General features: G+C 40.9%; 1 protein-coding gene across 2 annotated transcripts in view; it reads right to left on the bottom strand.

Moving 5' to 3' along the window:
* Positions 1-21046: 21046 nt before the first annotated feature.
* Positions 21047-25631, bottom strand: part of ZNF287 (zinc finger protein 287) — a 34432-nt gene continuing 29847 nt past the window's right edge. For both annotated transcript variants that reach the window (XM_036278357.1, XM_036278356.1), the window contains one exon: positions 21047-22620. In XM_036278357.1, the coding sequence (XP_036134250.1) occupies positions 21050-22620 (1571 nt within the window). In that variant the 3' untranslated portion in view covers positions 21047-21049. The remainder of the gene's footprint in view (positions 22621-25631) is intronic.

The raw sequence follows: 25631 nt of genomic DNA on the forward strand, positions 1-25631 counted from the left end.
CCTCATAACATAAACAGTCAATTAACATACATTTTCTATGTAATGTATTATATACTGTATTCTTACAATAAAGTAAACTAGAGGAAATGAAATGTTAAGAAAATCATAAGGAATAGAAATTACATTTGCAGTACTGAACATATTTATTGAAAACAAACAAACAAAAACAGCTGTGGATTTAGAAAGGAGAAAATGGCAGCAGGCAGGACTGAAGGGAGGGTGAGTGTGTGAGAGAGTGTGAGTGGATGTGAAGGTGGACTATCAAACCCGAGCAGTGCAGAGACTCGGAGCAGAAGGTTCCTGTGCTGTGGACAGAGAAGCCGGCTACCGCGGTAAGTGGCCCTTCAGGGCGCTTCTCCCTGTGCTGCAGGGAGGTCCCACCATTTTGGAAGATCCTGGGTCTTTCCTGGGAGGAGGCACTGGGAGTGGCTAGGGCCCAGCAACCTGAGCCCCCCAGTGCACCTGTCACCATCGGATCAGTGGACACTATGTGTCAACACAGACCAGCGCACAGTATTGGGGCTCTCAAGGTGCTAGTCCCAGAAGCCCCGGACAGCTGGGAGCCCAGCACCACCCCCCATAGTAGCAGCCCAATCAGAGCCCAGATATACCCCCAGCAACAGAGGCTGGGAAGCAGACATCCATCCCTAGGCAATAGAAGCACAGACCAGCAGCTGAGACCCATCCCCCCAAAATACAGCAAAAGCTGAGCAGGAGTTGAGCCCCATGGGACAGCAGCACTCCCCAGCCACCAGCAGTGAGACCTGGGGCACCAGAGAAGCCTGTGTGACCCAGCAGGGACTGTGCGATCTAGTTACCCATGGAACCTGGGGGGTGCTGAAGCACCAGAGAGGACTGCGTGACCCAACAGGGACTGTGCCATCCAGTTACCCGTGGGACCTGCGGAGTGCTGAAGCACCAGAGAGGCCTGTGCAACCCAGCAGCCCATAACATAGGCATAGAGCCAGGTCCCCAAGGGGCTGTGTGATCCAGTTACCCGTGGGACCTGCAAGGTGCGGGGGCACCAGAGAGGCCTGTGTGACCCAGCTGCGCACAAGATAGGCATAAAGGATGTGAAAATGGAGGTGAAATGAATGGAAAGTACACAGACGATCTCCCAGGACCAATTGGAAATTACAAGTAAAATAAAGACAAATTCTTTGGACCGCAGGCCGACGCTCTAACCACTGAGCCAAACCGGCCAGGGCAAGACAAATTCTTGAAAAAAAGGGAACAGAAAAGCAGCAGGACAGGACCATATAACCAGGGACACAGGTAGGATCTGCGGAGGCTTGAGAGGGTGGCAGGCTGGGAGCCCACGAACGGCAGCAGTCTTAGCTGTGAGCAGTGCCCTTGGGGAATAAACACCAAGCCCACTCCACAGCACAGAGAACTGGGACAAAGTGCCAAAATAGCCACAGCCACTCACCTGGGGGCTACGGCATGGGGAGGGCAGACTGGGCTAGGACTCTGTGGGGACAACCAGGATTTGGAGGGCAGTCACAGTTTTTGCTGAGTTGCAAACACAAAGGACAGTGGCCAGTGTGTTCCTTCCCAGAGCTGTGGGAAAAAGCAGCAGCCCCCTCCTTGGAGATTCAGTCTTTCCCAGGTAAGGCAAAGAAAACAATTGAGGCTCATTAACAATCAGCATCTATACCACCCTCTGGAAATCCTCTTATGCAGAACACCAGGGCTACATTCCAAGGCACTGAGTAACTGAGACTATGAGCCTCCAGGAAAAAGCTAGAGGATAACTGAACCTTTCCTGGGCTTGCAAATCTACCCAGGAAAGTAAGACTTGACAGTGGTGTTTAACATGGGCCCACCCAGCCTCATCAAAACCCAATAGAATGAGCCACAAACAGCAGAATACCAACACCCACAGGGAAAATTTGGCAGGCTCCAATACCCACTGAGATAACCAACATGGTGAAACAAAGAAACAAATCCCAAATGAAAGAACAACATAACTCTATCGAAGATGAGGGTTTTCTTTTTGTTCGCTTTCTAGTTCTTTAGTTGTGAGGTTAGATACATAGTCTATTAGAAAATTTTCTTGTTTTTTGAGGTAGGCCTGTAGTGCTATGAATTTTCCTCTCAGAACTGTTTTTTCTGCATCCCATATATTTTGTGTTGTTGTGTGTTCATTTTTATTGGCTTCCAGGAAGTGTTTAATTTCATTCTTTTATCTCCATGGTAACCCATTCATTGTTCAATAACATGCTATTTAGCCTCCATGTTTTCAAATGTCTCTGTATGTTCTTGTTGCAATTGATTTCTAGTTACATGCCATTGTGATCTGAGAAGATGTTTGATATGATTTCAATCTTCTTGAACTTGTAGAGACTTAGTTTGTGCCCTAACATGTGGTCTATCTTTGAGAATGTCCCATGTGCACTTGAGAAGGATGTGAATTCTGCAGTTTGGGGTGTAATACTTTCTAGGTATCTATTATGTCCATTTGGCATTCTTCATTTCCACTTGGTTGGTTTTCAGTGTTTTTATACCTCTACTTATGGTGCTGATGTCCTTACTTATGATGTTGAGCCTCCTCAAGATTATGGCTCTGAACTCTACCTCTAATAGTTTGCTTAACTGTATTTCATTGATCTCATGTTTGATAGAGTTCTCTTGTTCTTTCATTTGGGAATTGTTTCTTTGTTTCACCATTTTGGCTATCTTAGTGTGTTTTTGAGCCTGCCAAATTTTCCCTGTGGGTGTTGGTTTTCTGCTGTTTGTGGCTCGCTCTACTGGGTTTGGATGGACCTTGGTGTGCCCATGTTAAACACCACTGTCAAGTCTTACTTTCCTGGGTAGATTTGTAAGCCCAGGAAAGGTTCAGTTATCCTCTAGCTTTTTCCTGGAGGCTAGTAGTCTCAGTTACTCAGTGCCTTGGAATGTAGCCCTGGTGTTCTGCATAAGAGGATTTCCAGAGGGTGGTATAGATGCTGATTGTTAATGAGCCTCAATTGTTTTCTTTGCCTTACCTGGGAAAGACTGAATCTCCGAGGAGGGGGCTGCTGGTTTTCCTCACAGCTCTGGTAAGGAGCACATAGGCCACTGTCCTTTGTGTTTGCAACTCAGCAAAAACTGTGACTGCCCTCCAAATCCGGGTTGTCCCCACAGAGTTCCAGCTCAGTCTGCCCTTCCTCTGCTGTAGCCCCCAGGTGAGTGGCTGTGGCTATTTTAGCGCTCTGTCCTGGCTGTCTGCACTGTGGAGCAGGCTTGGTCTTTATTCCCCAAGGGCGCTGCTCACAGCTAAGACTGCTGCTGTCTGTGGCCTCCCAGCCCGCCACCCTCTTGCACCTCCACAGATCCTGCCAGTGTCCCTGGTTATTGGTCCTGTCCTGCTGTTTTTCTGTTGCTTTTTTCGAGGATTTGTCTTTATTTTATTTGTAATTCCCATTGGTCCTGGGATATCGTCTGCCTAGCTTCTATTCACTCCGCCTCCATTTTCACATTTTCTATGAGTATCTTGTGTGCAGCTGGGTTGCACAGGCCTCTCTGTGCCCCTGCACCCTGCAGGTGCCGCGGGTAACTGGATTGCACAGTCCCTTTGGGGACCCGGCTCTATACCTCTGTTATGGGTTGCTGGGTTGCCCAGCTTCTCTGGTGTTTCAGCACCCTGCAGGTCCTGCAGGTAACTGGATTGCACAGACCGCGCTGGGTCGCACAGGCCTCTCTGGTGCCCCCACACCCTGCAGTTCCCACAGATGGGCAGCTGGATTGCATCAGTCTCTCTGAGGCTCTGGCTTCCCACAGCTTTTGTGGGCTCCTGGACTGCACAGGTCTCTGCAGAGCCCCAGGTCCCGCTGCTGGCGGTTGGAGAGTGCTGCTGCCCTGTGGGGCTCAACTCCTGCTCAGCGTTTGCTATAGTTTTTCGGGATGGGTCTCAGCTGCTGGTCTGTGCTTTTGTTGCCTGGGGATGGATGTCTGCTCCCCAGCCTCTGTTGCTGGGGGTATATCTAGACTCTGACTGGTCTGGTACTAGGAGGAATGGTGCTGGGCTCTGGGCTGTCTGCAGCTCCTGCGACCAGCACCTTGGGAGCTCCACTACTGTGCACTGTCTGTGTTGACACAGAGTGTCCACTGGCCAGATGGTGCCCGGTGCGCTGGTGGGCTCAGGCTGCTGGGCCCTTGCCGCTCCCACTGCCTCCTCCCAGGAAAGACCCAGGATCTTCCAAAATGGTGGGACCTCCCCGTGGCACAGGGAGTTGCGCCCTGAAGGGCCGCTTACCAAGGTAGCCAGCTGCTCTGTCCACAGCACAGGAACGTTCTGCTCTGCACTGCTGGGGTTCAGTTGTCCACCCGCAGGTCCACTCACACTCTCTCACACAGTCGCTCACTCTCACACACTCACCCTCCCTCAGGTCCTGCCTGCAGCCATCTTCCTATCTTAATCATTTTTAAGTGCACAACTCAGGAACATTAAGCACATTCACATTGTTGTGCAACCATCGCCACCACCCATCTCTAGAACTCTTTCCATCTGGTAAAACTGAAACTCTGTACTCATTAAATACTAACTCTCCATCCCCCTTCCTTCCATTCCCTAGCTGCTAGAGGCCACAGTTCTACTTCCTATCTCGATTCTGTCAAACTCACGACAGATCCGTATTCTGGGTACCTCTTGTAAGTGGAACCACACAGTATTTGTCTCTTCATGACTAGCTTATTTCATTCAGCACAGTGTCCTCAAGGTTCATCCATGTCATAGCACGTGTCAGAATTTCCTTCCTCTTTAAGGCTGAATAGTACTTTATTGTATGTATATACCACATTTTGTTTATTCTGTTGATGGACACCTGGATTGCTCCCACCGTTTGGTTATTATGAATAATGCTGCTCTATACATGGGTATAAAATACCTGTTTGAGTCCCCAGTTTTAATTTTTTGGGTATGTACCCAGAAGTAAAATCACTGGACTGTATGGTAACTCTGTGTTTATAATTTTTTTTGATATACTAGTCCAAGGTAGCATTTTACACACATTATTTCATTTAATGTTCATGACAGTTCTAGGAAGGAGGACAATTGTCATTTCTTTCTCACAGATGAGGAAATGAAGGCAAAGAGAGTCAGCTTGCCCAATTCCATAGAGCCAACCAGTGGTAGAGCTGCGATTAGACTCACAATTAGCTCCCAAATCCATGCTTTTGAGTCCTGCACCATATTTGCTTTCCTCCAGAAGGGAAGTGGGCGCCCTTACTCTGGCGGGTGAAGGCCTTCCATGGACTGGGGAGAAGAAACTCCTAAATAAGAGGCACCCAACTTGTAAGTGGTCACCAGGGTTGGATGTGTCCAGCTTACCCCAGGCCTTCACTGGCAGGAATATTCTGTAGTGAGGCTATAACATGCTTTTCAGGGTTACATAGCCTGGGATGAGATGGGCTGATGAGCTCATAACCTAGTTTGGTTATTACAAATTCACTGATTCAAACTCTCAAAAACAACTTGGTTGCTGTGCATTCCTCTTAAGTAATCTCTTAATAGTGGGTCATTTAAATCTGGAACTGCTTTTTGTAATTCATCAATCTCTTTCAGTGCTCCAGGCATGAAGGAAAGAGTTGGTTCATAATCTACTAAGTGATTCAGAAATAGAGACTTTCCCATCTATCTCATTAAAGATCAGGCAGCTGATGAAACTGTATAATAAATGGTGGGCTGTAAACACGGAACCAGGTACACCATTGCATCTATAGATGCACAGTAGCCACTAGACATAAAAACCTGGGCAGAGAAGAAAGATAAGGGATCAGATGGAGAGTTTGTGCTCTGATGTACATTCTTAGCTCCAAACATACAGCAGTGACAGATACATATTGAAATAAAACCCCAAAATATCTAGATAAACTCAAAGGTAAGATGAATGCTTGAAAGTAGAAAAGATGAAGCAGAAATGTAAAGCCTGTTGGCTGTGTTCTGGTCCGGAAGTCGGTAGCACTGGCTGGGAGTTTGAATCCTGTGGGATAAAGGGAACTAAAAATGTTCCACAGAAGGCTCACTGCTGGAAGTGAGGGGCAGAATAAGTCATGAAAGGAAGTTGGGAAAAAAATAAACAACTATCGATCACTGCCTGGGGAGATGGCATTTCATAAGCTGCAAGACGAGAAGGCAGAGGAGCACCACGACCAAGCCCAGTTGACTATTACTTGACTCTGCATAAGCTCATGGGATAGGAGAGCCCCGCAATGTCACTGCAAGATATGGCTGAGACAGGGGTCAGACGAAGCCACTGCAAAGTCACTACATAGAGAGGGGTGAGACCAGAGTAAGAAAGAAAAAAATTAAAAATAAAAACTTTCCAAGAAAAAAAAATTTTGGAATGTGAATCCATTCCAGATTCACACTTTGGAACAGACTGATAACTTCAAAATAAGTGTGTTTGCCATCCTCAGAGAGCCTCAAAACGTAATAACTTCTTTTTTAAAAAGAGAAAGAAATTATTGAAAATGCATTCAGAAACAGAGCAGAAACAGGTGATGTTTAAAAGAAACAATAAAAAAAATCTTCAAATTTTGAAAATGAAAAATAGTCATTGAAATTTAAAAAATTACCCTACCACCCTGGCCGGTTTGGCTGAGTGGTTGGAGCATCGGCCTGTGGACCAGAGAGTCTCGGGTTCGGTTCCCACTAGGGGCACGTACCAAAAAAACAAAAAACAAAAAATACCCCTACGTATGGGATAAATTTGACACTTGAGAAGCTCAAAGAGAATATCAGTAAATTGAAAGAGAGACAGAATTGAAAAAGGATAAGGAGATTAACTGCATCTAGCTTTTGGAAAAAATCAGCATGCTGCCATAATCAGAATTGCACAGTCCTTGTAGATAAGCCCCTCCTCAGACCACTGTTTTTCCAGTGGGTGGGCTGAAGGATGTTCTGGGTCAGCATTCCTAGTGGAAGCTTCTCAGGGTTTAGGACCACCAGCCTTTCCATAGAACAATCTCCCTTGGATTCATGTTTCTTGGGTACACTTAAGCCTGTAGAAGGCCTCAAGAAGTGCAGATAGCAGTGATGAGTCCACCTGAGAGATCTGTGGCACCTTTGATCAGATATGTCTTCCACGTGGATCTGAGAAGACTGCTCAACCCACTTCTGATTTTTATTTATTTATTTAATATGTTTTTATTGATTTTTTGAGAGAGAGAGAGAGAGAGAGAGAGAGAGAGAGAGAGAGAAATATCAATGTGAGAGAGACACATCAGTTGGTTGCCTCCTGCACACTCCCTACTGAGGACTGAGCCTGCAGCCTGGGCATGTGCCCTGAATGGAAATTGAACCTGGACCTTTCAGTCCATTGGACAATGCTCAATCCACTGAGCCACACTGGCCGGGCCACTTCTGATTTTTTTTTTTACATCAAGATATTGTGGTGCTTGTTAATCTTTTCCTAATGTTGCTGCTTTAGCAGTTGATCTAGAGTAGCCTATGGAATCTCCAAAATTCATCTCTGTGAGAGAAAAACCTCTAAATATATGTGTGAAAATTAAGGTAACTTCTAGTTCCTTCCTGCTCTTGGGTTCTTCCTCATACCAAGAAACATGGAAGGAAGAGCACTTAGCACATTCTAGTTTCCTCCTGTGAGTCATGGTGTAGAGGCAGGCTTGAGTGCAGATCTAACCATGGAATAGAACCTATAATACATATCACAGGTGAGTGTTCAGAAGGAGCCTTTACTAATAGAAATGTATGCTTAAAAAGGTCGTAAGACTGCGTTCCTAAACATTGCACCCTAGTGGCTGTGCATTTCCTATCTGTGTCTGAATCATTGTGTTCAGTTAGAAAGTGCTCTTATACTGTCTTCTTCTTCTTTTTTTTTTTAATCCTCACCCGAGGACATTTTTCCATTTTTATTTTTTGTTCAGATAGAGTGGGAGGGAGAGAGAGAGAGAGAGAGAGAGAGAGAGAGAGAGAGAGAGAAACAATGACATGAAAGGGACACATCGAGTGGTTGCCACCCGCACAACCCAACCAGGGCCGGGGACAAACTGCAACTGAGGTACTCGCCCTTAGTGGGAACCAAACCCAGGTCTGTCTAGACTGCAGGCTGACACTCTAACCACTGAGAAAACCGGCCAGAGCTGTCTTCTTTTATATTTCTCTTCTTCTGGTCCAACATTCAGTGCATGATTCCATACAATGAAACCTATTTCCTGAAGGAAACAGAGGCTGTATAGAGCTCTGAGCCACATCTTCAGGTGGTTTCCTCTGTCATGTGCGTGTGCTAAGAAAAGGAAGTTTGTGTTTGCCGACTGGGAACTTAACATTTGCCACTTTCATCAAATTGTATCCAGTAACTTTAATTTACTTTTCTTTGATTTTGCTCCTCTTCTGAAAATGAGTGCTTCCTGAAGCAGTAAGATAGTTAAGTCTATAAGATAGAATAAGAATAGCGCTCTTAGTTTTATTATATTCTAGAAGTCTAATTCTGTTCAAGTTTTTGACTGCTTTCAACCCTGTAAGGCTTAGCTGCTAGATGACTAGATTCCTTTCAAGTCCATGGGCTTCAGCTTCACCTGCAACAATGTGGTCAATTTTGCTGCCATGCCTGTTGGTGGCTGGCTACGTGTCTGACAGAGTCCATGGAGCCTGGAGGTCTTGAGTCAGAGACTCGACCTCTCCCACAATCTCAAGGAATTAGGCTTTAATTGTGTTTGTGCATCTCGGGGCTAAGTGTGACCCAACGTACCTTGAAATACCTAAGATAACAGACTGGCTATTCCTGGGTGGGCCTGGGAGCTCCTGTTATCTGCAAGGCAAACTAATTCTTTCCAGCATTGTTGTAGTCCTGAGCATTATATCAAGAAGATCCTGTTTTCTTATATTACTAAACTTTTGCTGTGAGGTATAAAAGGCATGTAATAAAGCATATCGAGGCTGATCCCGCTGAGGACAGTCCTCCTGATCCCATATTCATGTCATTGTCTTCATTCCCATCGCTCGAACTCAGGGACTCTGCTCTCCAGGCTGGTTCCTGGCACATGCCAACATACGTGTTCCTAGAAATCTGTTACAAAGCATTGTGCCATAAGAACCACAGAGCTTCCCTGGCCGGTTTTCCTCAGCGGTTAGAGCGTTGGCCTGCGGTCCAGAGAGACCCGGGTTCGGTTCCCGCTAAGGGCACGTACCTCGGTTGCAGTTGGTCCCCGGCCCTGGTTGAGGTTGTGTGGGTGGCAGCCACTCGATGTGTCTCTTTCACGTCGATGCTTCTCTCGCTCTCTCTTTCTCTCCTACTCTATCTGAAAAAATGTCCTCGGGTGAGGATTAAAAAAAAAAGAACCACAGAGCTTATGGGAGAAATAGGATTGGATGACAGCACTCAAAAGTTTTGTCAGTGACATATAAAAATAAAGATAGGAGTTGAATAAAAATGGAAGCACAATTTTACACATGTTAAATGTTTAGGAAATCCATAAATACTACAATAAATGGTATTCTCCTTGAAGAGTTTACTGGTGGAGGTGGGCATCCGTAGAGCCACTTCTGATTGATCATAATGTGATGGGAAGAGGGTTATCTGAAACTGGACAGAAAGTTGTAACATCAAGTATGAATGAACATGTATAGAGGTTGGAGGTGTGTGTGTGTGTGTGTATTGTATATTCCTGAACATGCCTTGGTGGTGCTGGGTGCAGTTTTTTTCATTCACGTCATGTTTTCCATGGATGAGATCACACATATTCAAACTCAAATTTTGCATTATGATGAAATTGTTTTCTGATATAGCAATTTCTGTGGGACAAATTTGTGTTTCAAAATAAGCATTGTGGAAGAACGGACTGTATTTTTAATATTGTGTTAATCAATTCCAGAATTTTTCTTTCATATCTTAACATTTTGATTCAATGCACCCAAAAAGATAATTTTATGAACAAGTCATGTGATATTACTTAAATTAAAAAAATGATTATAGCTTGGCCGTTGTGGCTCAGTGGCTGAGAGTCGACCCATGCACCAAGAGGTCACCAGTTTGATTCCTGGTCAGGGCACATGCCCAGGTTGTGGGCCCAATCCCCAGAGGGGGGGCATGCAGGAGGTGGCTAATTGATGTTCTCTCTCATCAATGTTTCTATCTTTTTTCTCCCTCTCTAAAATTAATAAAGAAAAAAAGTAATTATATAAATTTAATGGTCACCAAAAGTTTTGAATGGTGACTCAGAAATTCCTCATAAATTTCCCAGATTTTGTGCCCACATTAAAACAAAAAATCATGACTAACTTGATGTTGGAGAACAAAGAAGAAATAGATTTTTTTAAAAAAGCCTTAGACTACTATATTTTAGGGCCAAACAAAACTTCAAAATTTACCATGAGAGCCCTGGCTGGTTTGCTTCAGTGGGTAGAGTGTCAGCTCAAAGACCAAAGGTTCTCAAGTTTGATTCCCAGTCAAGGGCGAGGACCTGGGTTGCAGTTGCAGGTTCTATCCCCACCCTGGCTGGGGCTGGGGTCTTGCGGGAGGCAACCAATCGATGTCTCTCACATTGATCTTTCTCTCTCTCTCTCTCCCTTCCACTCTCTCTATAATAAATAAATAAATAAATAAATAAATAAATAAATAAATATCCTTGGCAAAGATTAAAAACAAAAACAAAAACATGTGTGGCCAGTGTGGCTCAGTGGTTGAGCATCGACCCATGCACCAAGAGGTTACTGGTTCAATTCCCAGTCAGGACACATGCCCAGGTTGTGGGCCCGATCCCCAGTGGGAGCATGTAGGAGATGGCTAATCAATGTTCTCTCTCATCGATGTTTCTCTCTTTCTCTCCCTCTCAAATCAATAAAGGGGGGAAAAAAATAACTGCAATGAATTTGAAATCCACTGAATAGTTTAGCCCTGGCTTGTTTGGCTCAGTAGTTAGAGTATTGACCCGTGGACCAATGAGTCATGGGTTTGATTCTGGTCAATGGCACATACCTCAGTTGCAATTTGTCCCTGGCCCTGGTTGGGTTGTGTGGGAGGCAACCAGTCAATGTGTCTCTCTCACATAGATATTTCTCTCTCTCCGTCTCTCTCTCTCCCTCCTTCCCACTCTATCTGATAATAAAGAGAAAAATATCCTCAGATGAGGATTAAAAATAAATAAATAAATAAAATATTCTGCAGGAAGCCATAATATACATTTATATATTAATAAAATAACCATCTTCTTAAAAAAAATAGTTCAAATACATGAACTTATAGGACACTTAAAAAGCAAGCTTGAAGCGTTTGATCCATTCATTGCTGCCATCCCTTCCTGATTCCTTTGCAGATCCTGGTATGATGCTGAAATGAACGTACCTGTAAGAAATGAATGTACCTGTATTACCTGAGTCTGGTGGAACAAATGCCCAATTGTATCACCTTAAACTGCATGCAAAGTTGTAGCCTTGAGTAACTGCTGCTTTGCAGCTGCTCACACTTTGAAATCTGTCATTAAAGAGCAATGTTCAGTAATGTTGGGCATGAAAGGGGCAAGACTTAGAACAGTTGGTTAGTTGTATTTTTTCTTCTTTTTTTTTATCCTCACCCGAGGACATTTTCTTGCATTCATCTTCAAATAGAGCAGGAGGGAGAGCGGAAGAAAGAGAAAGAGAGAAACATCGACATGGGAGAGGCACATCAATCGGTTGCCACCGGTACAGCCTCAACTGGGGCTGGGGACAAACTGCAACCAAAGTACATGCCCTTGGCTGGAATCAAACCAGGGCGAAGCTCTTACTGTTGAGCCATACCAGTCAGGGCTAGAATGGTTAGTTGTAAACAGATCACTGGTCAGAGGCCAGGGTTTGAGCCAAGGTTGTAAATGTGAATGGTACCTATGCAAAGTCTCTTAACCTTACTTAAAGCTGATTTCCTCATTTTGTAAATTATTAAGCATTAAGTCACAGCCAAATAATCTTATTTCTAGTTTTGTTATTTATAAAATAACTAAACCTAAGTTAACTATTAGTTTATGCCATAATAATTACTGACTTATGTACTTGCTAAAGGTATCTGCTGTGTATTATAGCAATAAAAATTATTTTTTAAATAAAAAAGCAAGAAAGCTAAATAAACAACAACTTCATTGGCCACTTCTGGAGTATCCAAGGGAACAAACTTATTTTGAAAGTTGTTAAATAAAGGAATAAAACACATTTATCACTTTCCTATATAAATTGTACCCCAAGGTAACCCAATAGTTGGTGATAGGAAGTTTATAAATAATTTATAAACGAAGAAGGAATTACAGGTTTAGAATATTACTATTTGCAACCCTTAATAAATTAATAGATTTAGGTAATGATAATCAATAATTGTTTACATCACAAAAAAAGAAATCCAGACGTTATGTGCCTTCTGATAGAACACAGACTCCTATGAAGTATTTTTTGACAAAAAATTGCACTTGAATGGGATCAAACTTCTTGTGCTATCAATTTATAGGAGACACATGGGGCGGAAGAACATGTGAAATATCACTCCAGTTAACCAGCAAAGTCTGGACTGTGAGAAACGCTACAGAACAAGAAACCTACCTTCTACAAGAGATGTATTGAAAGAAATAAAACAGAAATGTCAGAGGACCCCCTTACAGATTGCAAAAAAGACAAGTGGCATATCAATTAACTTCAAAGTGTGAAACTTTCCTGGATCCTCAAATAAACTAAAAAATGCAAAAAATTTATACCAAGCAGGGAAGTGTAAACATTCGATTTTTTATACTATTAAATACTTACTTTTAAAAGATACAATAAAGATATGTCACTATGTTTAAAAAGAATCTCCATCTTTAGAAATGTATACTGAAAAGTTTACAGGTAAAATAACATGACTCTGAGATTTGCTTCAAAATAACGGTCCTGTGTGCGCAGTGGCAGTGTGCGGCGCCCTACATCGGAAACGAGACGTGATGGCCTTTGAAGCAGCTCCACAGGGTACTTGATTATTCATTTGTAGACCAACGAGAAGGCGCTGCAACCTTCTTGGAGGGAGGTGATGGTAGCTGCTATAATGGGGGCCAACGCGGTTACTTGAAGAAACCCGGTCAACAACTCCCTTCATCCCCGAAAGCTCAGCTCCCAAATGTAGCTTCGTCGGAGCTCCCGTGTGCACCTAAGGCGCCCTGCGGACACCTTCCTTCCCTTCCTCCCGCCGCCGGAGGGCGCCTGCAGGTGCTCGGAGACGTGCGGGGCGGAGTCACAAGGCTCGGAGGTGCGCCTGCGCAGGAGGCTGCTGCCACCTTTTCCAGAAACGCTGGCTGGCGGGGTCCTTTTCTTGGGCTGCAGAGCCGTGGGTTCGAAGACTCCGGGAGACAGTGGAGGGAGGGCTCGCTCTTGCACCGAATACTTTTTTGAACCCTTCCCTGCAGGAAAGTGAGCCGGTCCCTTGGCCGTTAGTCCCACTCAGCCAGACTGCGTGCTGTCTCTGGGGGAGCGGATGACCGTGGAGGCTCACTTCCGAGAGGTGAGTGACCTAAGTTAGGGAGCGGGAAGGGTTATCCGTGTTCCACGGCCTGGTAGGGGCACAGTGGTGCTAACTTGAGCCCACGTCTCCTTTCGCGAGACTGGAAAACGAGCGCGGAGTGCCCGCGCCCCGGCCTCCCATCCTGTAAGGCGGGTGCTGGTAGGAGCTCAGGCGGCAGAGGGCGGCGGTGCTCGTCCAGAGCTCTCTCCGCAGCTTCGACCGCTTGCTTCCCGATCACACTTCACGCCCTTCCCTTCGTACGTGCCTTTCTTGTCAGGCACGGAAGATCCTGCCCTGGCCGGTGTGGCTCAGTTGGTGGGGGCGATTCCGGGTCAGGGCATGTTTCCAGGTTGCCAGTTCATCCCCAACTCTGGCTTCGTATGGGAGGCAGCCAGTGGAGGGATTTTTTTCCTCTCAACCTAAAAAAAAAAGAAAAACAAACAAACAAACAAAAAAGAAAAATCCTCCGGTGAGGATTTAAATAAATAAAAAAAGACGCGAACAGACCCAGAGACATAGAAGTAGAGTAGGGTCAGACTGACAAACCTTAGAGGAGGGGGACGGCAAGGAGGGAAGAGAGAAACCACAGAATTTATATGCATGTATGCGTAACCATGGACATAGACAACAATGGGGAGGGAGGAGAGCGGGATCCGGAGCAGGGTGTCAGTGGGGGGAAAAGGAGAAACATTTGTAACAAAAATAATAAATTAAAAAGAAAAGACCCTAGCTGACTTAATTTCGTGACAAGTTTACGCCCCTTCCTCATATCCTATGAGTGTTGCTGCTTTTATGTCTGCTGTTTGGCGTAGCCAAAAGATCTAACCCTACCTCATTGTGTACATGCAGAGCCAACTAACTTGTATAAAGGGTTAATAGTGAGTAGTTCAGGCTCTGCTGTCTTTTTATGGTTCACAACTTTGTCGTTATAGCAGGAAAGCAGCCATAGACAATACTTAAATGAATGAGTTTGGCTATGTTCCAATAAAACTGGCACTGAAATTTGAATTTCGTGTGTCAGGAAATAGTCTTTTAATTTTTTTCAGTCATTTAAACCTAATGTATTATACTCCAATGTAAAATATGATACTCAGAATGATAGTATTCCTGATGTAGCACTTAAATGTACAGTGGAGTGAGATTATTACTTTTCAACCTGAGCGTACCTCTAATTTGGTATTCCTAACATTTTTCTTCAGGAAAATATCTACTCTGCATGCTTGGAATAGGTAACTTCTTTCTGCTTCTTATCTTCTCTATTTATAAGCCACAGCGTTCCCTGAATTCTCCGAAGGGAAAGTCTACACCAGAAAGGGCTCTTTTGGAGAGGCAATGTATCATGGGACCTGAGCATCCCTACATGTTCCTGCTGGGTATGCCAAGAGTGCAAGATCTTAACTGTTCTCTACCTGGGCCATTTTTCAGGCTTGTGTTTACAGCAAGGAAATATACAAGGCAGTGTCTCCTCGGAACAAAGAGCATGCTTGCTTACCATTCACTAGTAATGATTCCCCCAAGCTCAGTATTGCCTTACTGTAATGTAGCCCTGTGCTAGGGTCCATCTAGGCCCACCTGTCACCCTCTTGTGTGTATGTGTGTGGGGCGGCAAGGGTAATTGGCTTAAATGTGAAGTCTGACTACTGCTTTTGCCATGAATAATAACATTCTTTTTCTAATGCCCAGGAGTCTCAGGTCTTCTGTCAGCATCCATGAAAAAGTAACAGTACAGTTTATTATCTTTTTAAGTCAGGTAAAATCCCAAACCCTTCACAGTTCAGGATAGATATGTAAATAAATAAAAATAAATAAATAAATATATATGTGTATGTGTGTGTGTGTGTATATATATATATGTGTGTGTATATATTCCTGGGAGTACAATCTTGATTACTTTGCAAAAGTTCCTGAAGAGGTGCATTAATCACACACTTATTGAGGGCACTGTGCTTGGTATAGGAGATACAGACATGAATGAGTCTCTTCCTTGTAGGGGCACCTTCTCCTGTAGGAAAGATAGCCTCAATTCCCACCTCACATTCCAATCCAATTAATTAGCAGGCCCTATAGACTCTACCTTCACAATATATCCAGCGCTGGGTTACTCCTCAACCACCACTGTTTCTTTAAATCACTGCTTCCTAATTGGTTTCCTTGCTTCTGCCCTTGCACCACTTTAGAGCATTAGAATCACCTGAGGAACTGAAGCAATACTGACATCCAGGCCCCACCCCAAATGAAATAATTCAGTATTCCTAGAGGCAGGACCCTGGTACTGATATTTTTAAAAGCTCACCAGGTCATTCTAATGTGCCATTGCTGTTGACAGTGAGACGATATGAAGGGTTTTAAGCCAACTGTGTGTGACATGGTCAAATGCACTACTCAACCTGTATGGCTGTAAATGGTGATCCTAGTTGGATGTTCTCAGATTACTTGCGCAAAAATTTGCGAGGTACTCTGAAAGGAGTAAGATGAGGAGCAGGGTGAACACTTACCTGGCTACAAAATAAGCTCAATAAGAGCTGATTAGGTGCCAGAAATGAAGTTCGGCTGGAGTGGCTGGGTTGAGTGTTGTCCCATGCACTGAAAGGTTGTTGGTTCAATTCCTGGTCAGGGCACATACCTGAGTTTTGGGTTCGATCCCATAAGGGCATGTACAAAAGACAAACTGATTGATGTTACTCTCTCTGCAAGCATGTCCTCGAGTGAGGAATAACAGCCGGAAATGAAGTAGTGGCAGTGGGGATAGAGAAGAATGAACTAGAATATATGGGAGGTAAAACCAATGGGACTAAAAGAGAGTGGCTTCTTGCTTCCCTGTCAAAGTTATGGTGAATTAAAAAAGAGGTTTGGGGATGAAAACAATTGTTTTAGTTTAAACCACTTAAGGTACTTGATAGTTCCAGGTGATCACTGATTATGGTTCTGAAACTTGGGAAAGAGCTGGGTTGAAGACCAACATTGAAGGGGGTAGTGCATCCTTTGATGGGCTCTTCTCATTTAAAGATCTGAATTTAATAAACTATGGGAGGGGAGTCAAACTTTCAATGATCTAACCTCCTCAAAATACATGTTTATAAATTACAGATACATACTTTTTGTGCTCTGAATTTTCACTTAATATTCCAGTTAGAACTCAACTAAGTGCTGGAGCATGGGTCCAAACCCTTCTTCTGTCACCATATAGGTATATGTAAATGATTTCAGGCACTTCAGCATCATTGGCATCACTTTCCCCACCCACACAGAGGACTCAATGTTGCTTAAAAGTTTACAACGTATTTATACATATTACTATAGTGCACATGCTTGCCATTTTTAATGGCTCTAGTGTTCTAAGTGGATAATACTTACAGTGAAAGACAGAGCCATGAGGAGAATAACAGAAATGGAGGACTAAGAGTACATTTGCAGGTACATATGCAAGTGAATTGGTACCAGAAGATACAGTCAAAGAATGAAATATAATAGCCTTAATGCTTTAAAGACTAAAAGTTTAGGGAAAAAAAAATCCCTAGTACTTAGATGTGCATAAAACAGGTCCTCAGAATTCAAATTTAGATCAGAAACCTGCCTTAAGGAATGTGATGGGGAAGACATGTGGTTAACTTATATCAGTAAATTACCAAGACATGTAATAGTTAAAACACAACATAGTGTTATACATTTAATTGCTCTTCCCTGTTGTTTAACCAGATTAACTGACAATCTTCCATCCTCTGTAAAATTTTCAAATGGCTTCTGCACAGACCTCTTGTGGTTCAGTTTGCTGCTTTCTAGTAAGTACATACAACACTTCTATTCTCTCCAATTTTGATGCATATTTAACACTTAGTTGTTTGCTCCTAATTTGTCCCAGCATGTAATTATATCTCTCATTACATAATTAGGTATTAGACAAGTAGTTGTCTTTATGAAAACAAAATCATACCCCAATAGTGATGAGCATACCTAGTACTCAAATCTTGGTTTCTAAACAGATGTCTATTAAAAACAGCCATACATTTCTGGAGAAATGGCTCTTATCTGGGTCAATGAAATACAAGGTGAACCTGAAATATATTCTGTCAGAAGGCAACTAAGTACCCAAAGGCTGGAGAGGGAATGTCAAAGGATGGACATAAGAGTTACCTGAAGGGTTCCAACTGGCCAAATTTGGGATAATTTGAGCATCAGAAACAATGATCACAATTTATCATAACATACTGAATCATCTGTCATTACTGCCAACTCCTTAGTCTGACCATTTGTTATTAAAGAATTGAGCATGACCCTGCCTCGAGTATTCCAGCTGAGGAAGGGAAGCTCTTCCTTACAGAAAAATGAATGCCAGTCAATAAATGTAGAAAGAATGGAAAATCACCATTTTGAAAATCTTGATGAAATAACTTAGTCAGGCAAGAATCATCATTATTGGAAACCACCAGGTGAGTTTGTGGGTACACAGGCTATCCATATACTGCCAAGATCTCATCCACAGATTAAATGCAACAGAAAAAAATGTACTTTACATTGAGAAGATACATTGCTTACCTCACTTGAGTGATCAAAATTTGCATTTTTGAGTGAGTCAACCAGATATTAATGACTTTTGATATAATGACATACATCTGTGAAGTGTTAATGTTAAAAAATGTTTAACCTGAGGAGAAACATCTGTAACAAAAGTAAAAAAAATAAAAAAAATATTTAACCTGAATACATCAAGCCTTTGGCCCTAATTGCTAATTTACAGATACTACAGTAACAAGATAAACAAACCATTGATCTGTTAACTGATCTGATAAACAAACTGGTTGTAAACAACGGTTAAATCCTGAATGTGAAATTCTACAACTGGCCTGCTCCATTTAATAAAAAAGGTCCTGAAAAAAAAATCAAGTTGGGAGACTGTTTTACACAGATGAAACAAACATTACAATCAAATATAATATGTGAAATTTGACTGTTTTAATGAAAAATTTAAACATGGGCTAATAATTAGATGTTAGGGAATTACTATTCATTTTTTGAGATATGCAATGGTATTGTGATTAAGTGAAAAGAAAAAGACTGTCATTTTTTATGAGATGCATAGGGGTGAAATGGCATGTCTTTAAGTTACTTTCCAATTATTCAGAAAAATATGGCAAAATGTGAATTTTTAAATCTAAGTAGCAGATATAGTTTATTATTCTTTAACTTTCTGTATTTTTAACATCTTCATAATAAAAAGTTGTGGAAAATAAAAAACTTGAATTATATTTAGGCCAGACAACTGTAAAAGGGAAAAATACAAAGATCTAGGATTCTCTCTACTATTATTATTCTGTTATTTTATAAGGGCATCAATTGCTTCAGTGTATCAGTGGAAGACCTTATAAATGCATTACTTAATATAAAACACATAAAAACAGGAAATCCAAATTAATGCAAAGAAAAATGCTATGGACTATAGAACTCCACACATTCATTCCAGGAGAAAAAGGTGTTGTGTAAGGTATAAAGTGGCATTATAAAAACTGCTTCTGACGTACAATCGATTATTTTTAATCTAATAACTGTGGCATAAGCATAATTTGAGTATTATGCAACCTGGAGATAATCTGCAATTTGTGAAGGGCAATTCCATGACATCAAGGCTAATGAGAGGACAAGGGAAAGCAACAATTTCTTGAAGAAAACACTCAACAAGAAAGCCTTGAAGATGTCTTTCCTTCTGTACCTGTTTGTAGGATGTTTATATAAAGTCATGTCCAAATGAAGCCACGTGGGTCAACACGTTTAAATTGATATTAATGGCACCAGAATTTATATCAAATTTTCCTCATCTAGCTCAAGAAAACTTCCCATGCAAAGATGTCCCTTAATTTCTTAGGAATATTCCCATTGTTAATATCTGGGGATTCTGTTTCTTCATCTTTAAGTAGTTATTAACCAATCAATAACCAATATTTGTTCAATATTTCATGTATGAACAAAAACTCTACTAATTTCACTCCATACCTTACTACTCAACTTATCTACTTATTTATTCATTAATTCAACTAACATATCGACCACCTACTATATGCAAGGCACTGAAGAAACAAGAGCAAGATGAAATCTCAGCTCTCAGAGTACGGTCTTATATTCTGACAATGGAATGCTGTGGATATTAAATGTAATAGTATTTTTACCTATTGTTATTTATATTTCTGCCAGTTTTCCTTTTATGTTGTTTAGTACTCTGAAAAACTCAAGTTGTTTAATGATTACTGCATCAATGCTTTTTCCAATGGTTTTTTCCACTATTTTAAGTGTATACTTATCTATATAAAGGGAAACCGATTCTAATTATTCCTTTAAAATCAATCATTTCATTTTTTGTTTCTTCTTACAACAGGATGAATTTTGCTTTTTTATTCAATCAGTTACTGTTTGTTTGTTTTTTAAGGTAAACCGAGTTCAATAACATCTTCTGTTGTTCCCTGCATATTTGCTTTCCTCAGTTGTCTTCACCTTGATTTTTTCCCTCCTGATCCGACTTTCTTCACTGAACTCATATGTATTTTCTATTATTTTTTCTCGCATTATTTCGATTTTATTACTTCCTTACATTAGGATATGGGGTGAAGTTTGGCAACTCATTTTAGGTTTCTTATGCTCATCCCATGATGTGCTAGTTAAGCTCATGTCTTTAATCTTTCATTAGTAGAAAGTTTTTGGTTGCTTCATTCTGCTGTGATTTGCAGGAAAGCACTAGAGGAAGCCCTGAAAGGATCCAATCAAGAAGTTTGGGTCCTGAGCACAGTAGGCACTCAAGAAACATGTGTTTCAATGGAAGAAATGGACTTTCTACAGTAAGAGTCACAGAGTAACCTTTATACATTTAGGAGTCAAGTGAAAAAAATGGGAACTATTCTTATTTTTTCCTACAGGATGACAGATGTCAAAACTTAGTGAAACTAAGGCTGTTTTAAACATTAATTCAAGCTTGGGTGTTAAATTTTTGTCTGTTTAACTAAATCTGTACATGTCTAAGGGTTATATACACATTAGTTTTTCTATCCTATCATCTTTCATTAAGGTTCCTTTCTTTAATATTTCAGTATTTAAGGAAAGTATAATTAAACAGTGGTCACATAAGATACTTTCAAAAATTTTTTCCAAACATGGCAGTTATGGCATAATAGGAAAAGGGAAGTAAAAAGAGGGAGGGAACCTTTTACATATTTAAGGCTTCAAAGCTGGTAAGAACTAAAGGCCTGAAAGCAGCTTTTCTGTTATCCCAGGACTACTCTCGTGTGAAATCTCTACTTGATGGAAGCTTTCACAAGTTACATTCACAAGGCTTCATTGAGAAGTACTTGAAATACAGTAAGAGTGGTGAATTACAGATTTCTGAGTACTCCTACTTTCACAGGGTTTCTTTCTGGAATAAATCAAATAAAGGTTAAGAAGTGAATGTTTTCTTCTGAAATTTCACATTAAATTAAATAGGTTATATTCTTATGACTAATTCTGATACTTCTGCTCAGTGGTATCTAACATATATTGCACTTCTTTTGAATAATGTGTTAACACAGACAGAGAGAAAGTACAAAATAAAATTTAAATGATTAAGTTGTAACACCTAAATAAACCTTCCATACCCATTATTTACGATGTTTGGCACCTGTATGAACACGCTGATGCTGAATAAGGTTTGTACTCTGAGTGAAGGTTTTACCACATATACGGCATGCATAGGGCTTCTCTCCCGTGTGAATTCTCTGGTGTTGAATAAGGCATGTTCTCTGGCTAAAATCTTTATCACATTCATTACATTTATAAGGTCTTTCTCCAGTATGAGTTCTCTGATGTTGATTAAGTGATGAGGAATAAATAAAAGCTTTTCCACATTCATTACATTTATAGGGTTTCTCTCCGGTATGAATCCTTTGATGTTGAGTAAGATTTGCACCCTGTCTGTATGCTTTCCCACATATGTTGCATTTAAAGGGTTTTTCTCCATTATGAATCCTCTGATGTTGAGTAAGGTGTACACTCTGGCTGAATGCTTTCCCACACACACTGCATTTATATGGTTTCTCTCCAGTATGTGTTCTATGATGTTGAGTAAGGTTTGCACTCTGGCTGAAGGCTTTCCCACATATTTTACATATATAGGATTTCTCTCCAGTGTGAGTAGTTTGATGTTGAATAAGAGTTGAGGAATGAGCAAAAGCTTTTCCACATTCATTACATTTATAACACTTCTCTCCAGAATGAATTCTTTGATGTCGAATAAGGTAAGTACTCTGACTGAATACTTTCCAACACTCATTGCATTTATATGGTTTCTTTCCAGTATGTATTTTTTGATGTTGAAGAAGGTGTGTACTCTGACTAAAAGTTTTCCCACATTCGTTGCATATATAAGGTTTTTCTCCAGTATGAACTCTCTGATGATTAATTAGTGATGAACTGTGGCTGAAGGTTTTACCACATTCCAAGCATTTATATGGTTTCTCTCCAGTATGTGTCCTTTGATGTATAGTTAGGTGTGCACGCTGACTAAAGTCTTTCCCGCAGTCATCACACTTGTATGGTTTCTCTCCTGTATGAATTCTCTGATGTATAGTAAGGTGTGCTCGCTGGCTGAAGGCTTTACCACACTGGTGGCATTCATATGGTTTTTCTCCAGTATGCATTCTCTGATGTGCAATAAGGGATGATAGGTGCCTAAACTCTTTCCCACATTCTTCACATTCATAAGATTTCTCTTTGGTATGGGTACTTTGGTGTTTCACGAAGGATGGGTGTTTCCTAAACTTTTTCCCACACACATTACATTTATAAGGCTTCTCTCCAGGATGAATCTTCCTATGTACAATGCCATATGAGACATGATTAAAGGTTGCCCTGCTTTCGTTATATGTAGATGTTTTAGTATCTGACTGGGTATCAAACTGTATAATTAAGTTTGAATGTTTTTCAAAATGATTTCCATATATTTCATATTTACTAAGATACTCTTCTGTAGGATCATCTTCTTGTGAAAAAACTGACTTCAAACTGAAATTTCTTTCATCAGTGGCAATTTTCCTGAAGGTATCTGGTGCTTGCCTCTCTAATCTGTCACCATAGTCATATGGTTCTTCCAATTTGATGGTCTGGGTTCCATCTGTTGTGAGTTTAGCAGTATTTTTAACTGGGTTACAATCTTGGGCTTCTGTTTCCTGTCCTGAAATAAAAAGAATAAAAAGAGTTTTCTTCTATTTGCTGAAAGAAAACTGCCAAAATAGAAACAAAATAATGAACACGCATAAAACGCTTAAAAAACGATGGCTCTGACAACCTAACATGGTACTTAAAGCTTGGGAAAGGAGAAGAAAAGGGCAGAAAAACAGAAAACTAAATTGAGAAAGGAGAGGCTCCTCACTATTCAACATGGGCAGAGAGTAAAGAAAATAGGTTACGTTAGGTGACAGAGCTAAGAGAAGTGAACATAGTGGATAACACTGTGTAGGATAACTTGGGATGACTTCAATTGTGTAATTATTTATAATTATATAAATTATATAATGGGTTCAAAAAGTGGGCATGCTATCATCACTCCTTCCAATCTACTTTGCACAATCCTAAATAATATTACAAAAGCAACTGCATGGAATGCTTGTCATGCTTAAATATGTCTATTAATTCTCCTATAGCCTAAAACAATGGTTCTCAAAAATACAGTCCCCAGTCTTGGCCGGGTAGCTCAGTTGGTTGGAGCATCGTCCCAATATGCCAAGATTGTGGGTTCAATTCCTGGTCAAGGCACATACAAGAGTCAAATAATGAATGTATCAATGGGTGGAATAGCAAATCTCTCTAAAAATCAATCAATCAAAAAAAAAAAAAAAAGTATAGCTCCCAGACTAGTGGCATAAACATCATTATTACCTAGGAATGTTAAATTATTGCACCCCACCCAGACATACTGAATCAGAAACTCTAGAAGTGAGGCTGAGCAACCCATTTTTCAGCAAGCCCTCCAGGTTGTTTTGCTGCACACTAAAGTTTGAGGATCAGTGGCATAAAGGATAAAAGTTAAAAAGAGAGGAAAACAAAAGTTCAAAATACCTCCAACTTGGGATTTAGTCCCAAAATATTCAAGCCTTTTCTATTCTACTATATCATCTACCACACCTTATATCCAACTTAACTGAAAGTTTAAGTTTTTCACATAACTTATAACTATTCCTTCATAATTTTCTACAGGGGCCATGCTAATTCCAGACCCAAGCCTTCTCTTATGATACCTTCTCCATCTATTAAAAAAGCTCATGTTTCTCTCTTCTCAGTATAGATCAGGATGAATCAGATAAAATTGTCTCCCCCTGGCAGGGTGTCTCAGTTGGTTGGAGCATTGGCCTGTACACCTAAAGGTTGTGGGCTTGATTCCGGTCAGGGCAAATACCTAGACTGTGGGGTTTGATCCCCAATTGGGGTACATAGAGAAGGCAACCAACTGATGGTTCTCTCTCACATCGATTTTTCTCTCTCCCCCTTCCTCTCTCTCTAAAAAACCAATAAAAATATAACCTTGAGTGAACATTAAAAAAATCCCAAAAAACCAACAAAACACCACATATAAATCTGTCTTTTTGTAGGTTAATATGGCTGAATATTAGCAGTTTCACATGGTTCAACCTAATATAATGAGGAGGCCATGACAAAACTTAGCTTTACATGATTATTTCACAATTTTGTGTGTTTCTTATTTTTCCAACCTAGCTGCCAACTCTGGAACTAACTTATGTCTCTCTTATATTTCCTTCAGAAACTGAATAGGTAAAGTAAGACAGTGACTTGTTGCAAAATGGTGGAGTCAAATCAAAGCACATACACATGTATGCATGCACACGCGCGCGCGCACACACACGCACACATCTCAAACAAAAAACTCTAACTCCAAACCTGCCTGCAAAGCAATCAAATATGTACATATATGCATCCCTTGGAGATATTGTAGGTTCTGTTCCAGGCCACCACAATTAAGTAATTCACATGACTTTTTTGGTTTCTCAGTGCATATAAAAATTATGTTTACATTATATTATAGCCTATTAAGTGTGCAATAGATGTAAAAAAAATGTACCTACCTTAGTTAAAAAACTTTATTGCTAAAAAATGCTAAGCATTGCCCTGGCCAGTTTGGCTTGGAGCGGTTGGAGCATTGGCCTCCAGACCAGAGAGTCCTGGGTTCGATTCCCGCTAAGGGCATGTACCTCAGTTGCAGTTTGTCCCGGCCCCAGTTGGGGTTGTGTGGGTGGCAACCACTCCATGTGTCTCTCTCACATGGTGTTTCTCTCTCTATCTCCCTCCCTCTCCCCCTCCTGCTCTATCTGAAGATAAATGCAAAAAAAAAAAGTCCTTGGGTGAAGATTAAAAAAAAAAGAGGGGAAAAAATGCTAAGCATCATCTGAGCCTTCAGCAAGTTGTAATCTTTTTGCTGGTGGAGGCTCTTATCTTCAATTTTTAAAAAATGCAGTATCTGTGAAGCGTAATAAAGTAAAACACAAAAGTGAAGTATGCCTGTATTTGTTGATGCCTATTATGTTTCCATTATGATAGTTTAAAACAAATTTAAGTTATAGTACCTTTCTCCTTTGAGACTAGGTGGAAAACACATAACTTGCAAACATTAAGAATTACTTAATGAAATATAATTAAATGTGGAATTTATAATGTAGTAAAAATAATGCTGAATAGTTCAGAAACTTTCTAAGATGCAGAACAAGTATAATTACCACAAATGTATTCATTCAATGGAATCAACCATCAATAGAGGAGTAGCTAGCATAGGACAATGGAGTACTGATAATTGGTAGAAATAATTAGGTAGGTCTATGTATTTTAATATAAAAAGGTGTGCAGGACACATTATTAAGTGAAAAAAGAGGTATATAACAGTATGCAGAGCAAGAACCTATCTGTGTAAATACACATTACACACTGTAGTGATAATCAAGGTGGAAAGGTCCCAGCAATGGGTAAGGGAAGGGAGACTCATATTTCATTTGGCTTCTTGTTACTGCTCGAAGTTACAAACTACTTGTATTTAAATAAAAACAACAGAGTTTACACTAGAAAATGCTTAGGACTAATGCTAAATGAAAAAAGCAGTATCATAACTAGCATGCAAACTCATTATAACTAGACAAATATTACCAAAATGCTAACAATGAGATTATAGGTTTAAAAAAT

This window comes from Molossus molossus, unplaced genomic scaffold, assembly GCF_014108415.1.
Source record: "Molossus molossus isolate mMolMol1 unplaced genomic scaffold, mMolMol1.p scaffold_m16_p_27, whole genome shotgun sequence".
Lineage (NCBI taxonomy): Eukaryota > Metazoa > Chordata > Mammalia > Chiroptera > Molossidae > Molossus > Molossus molossus.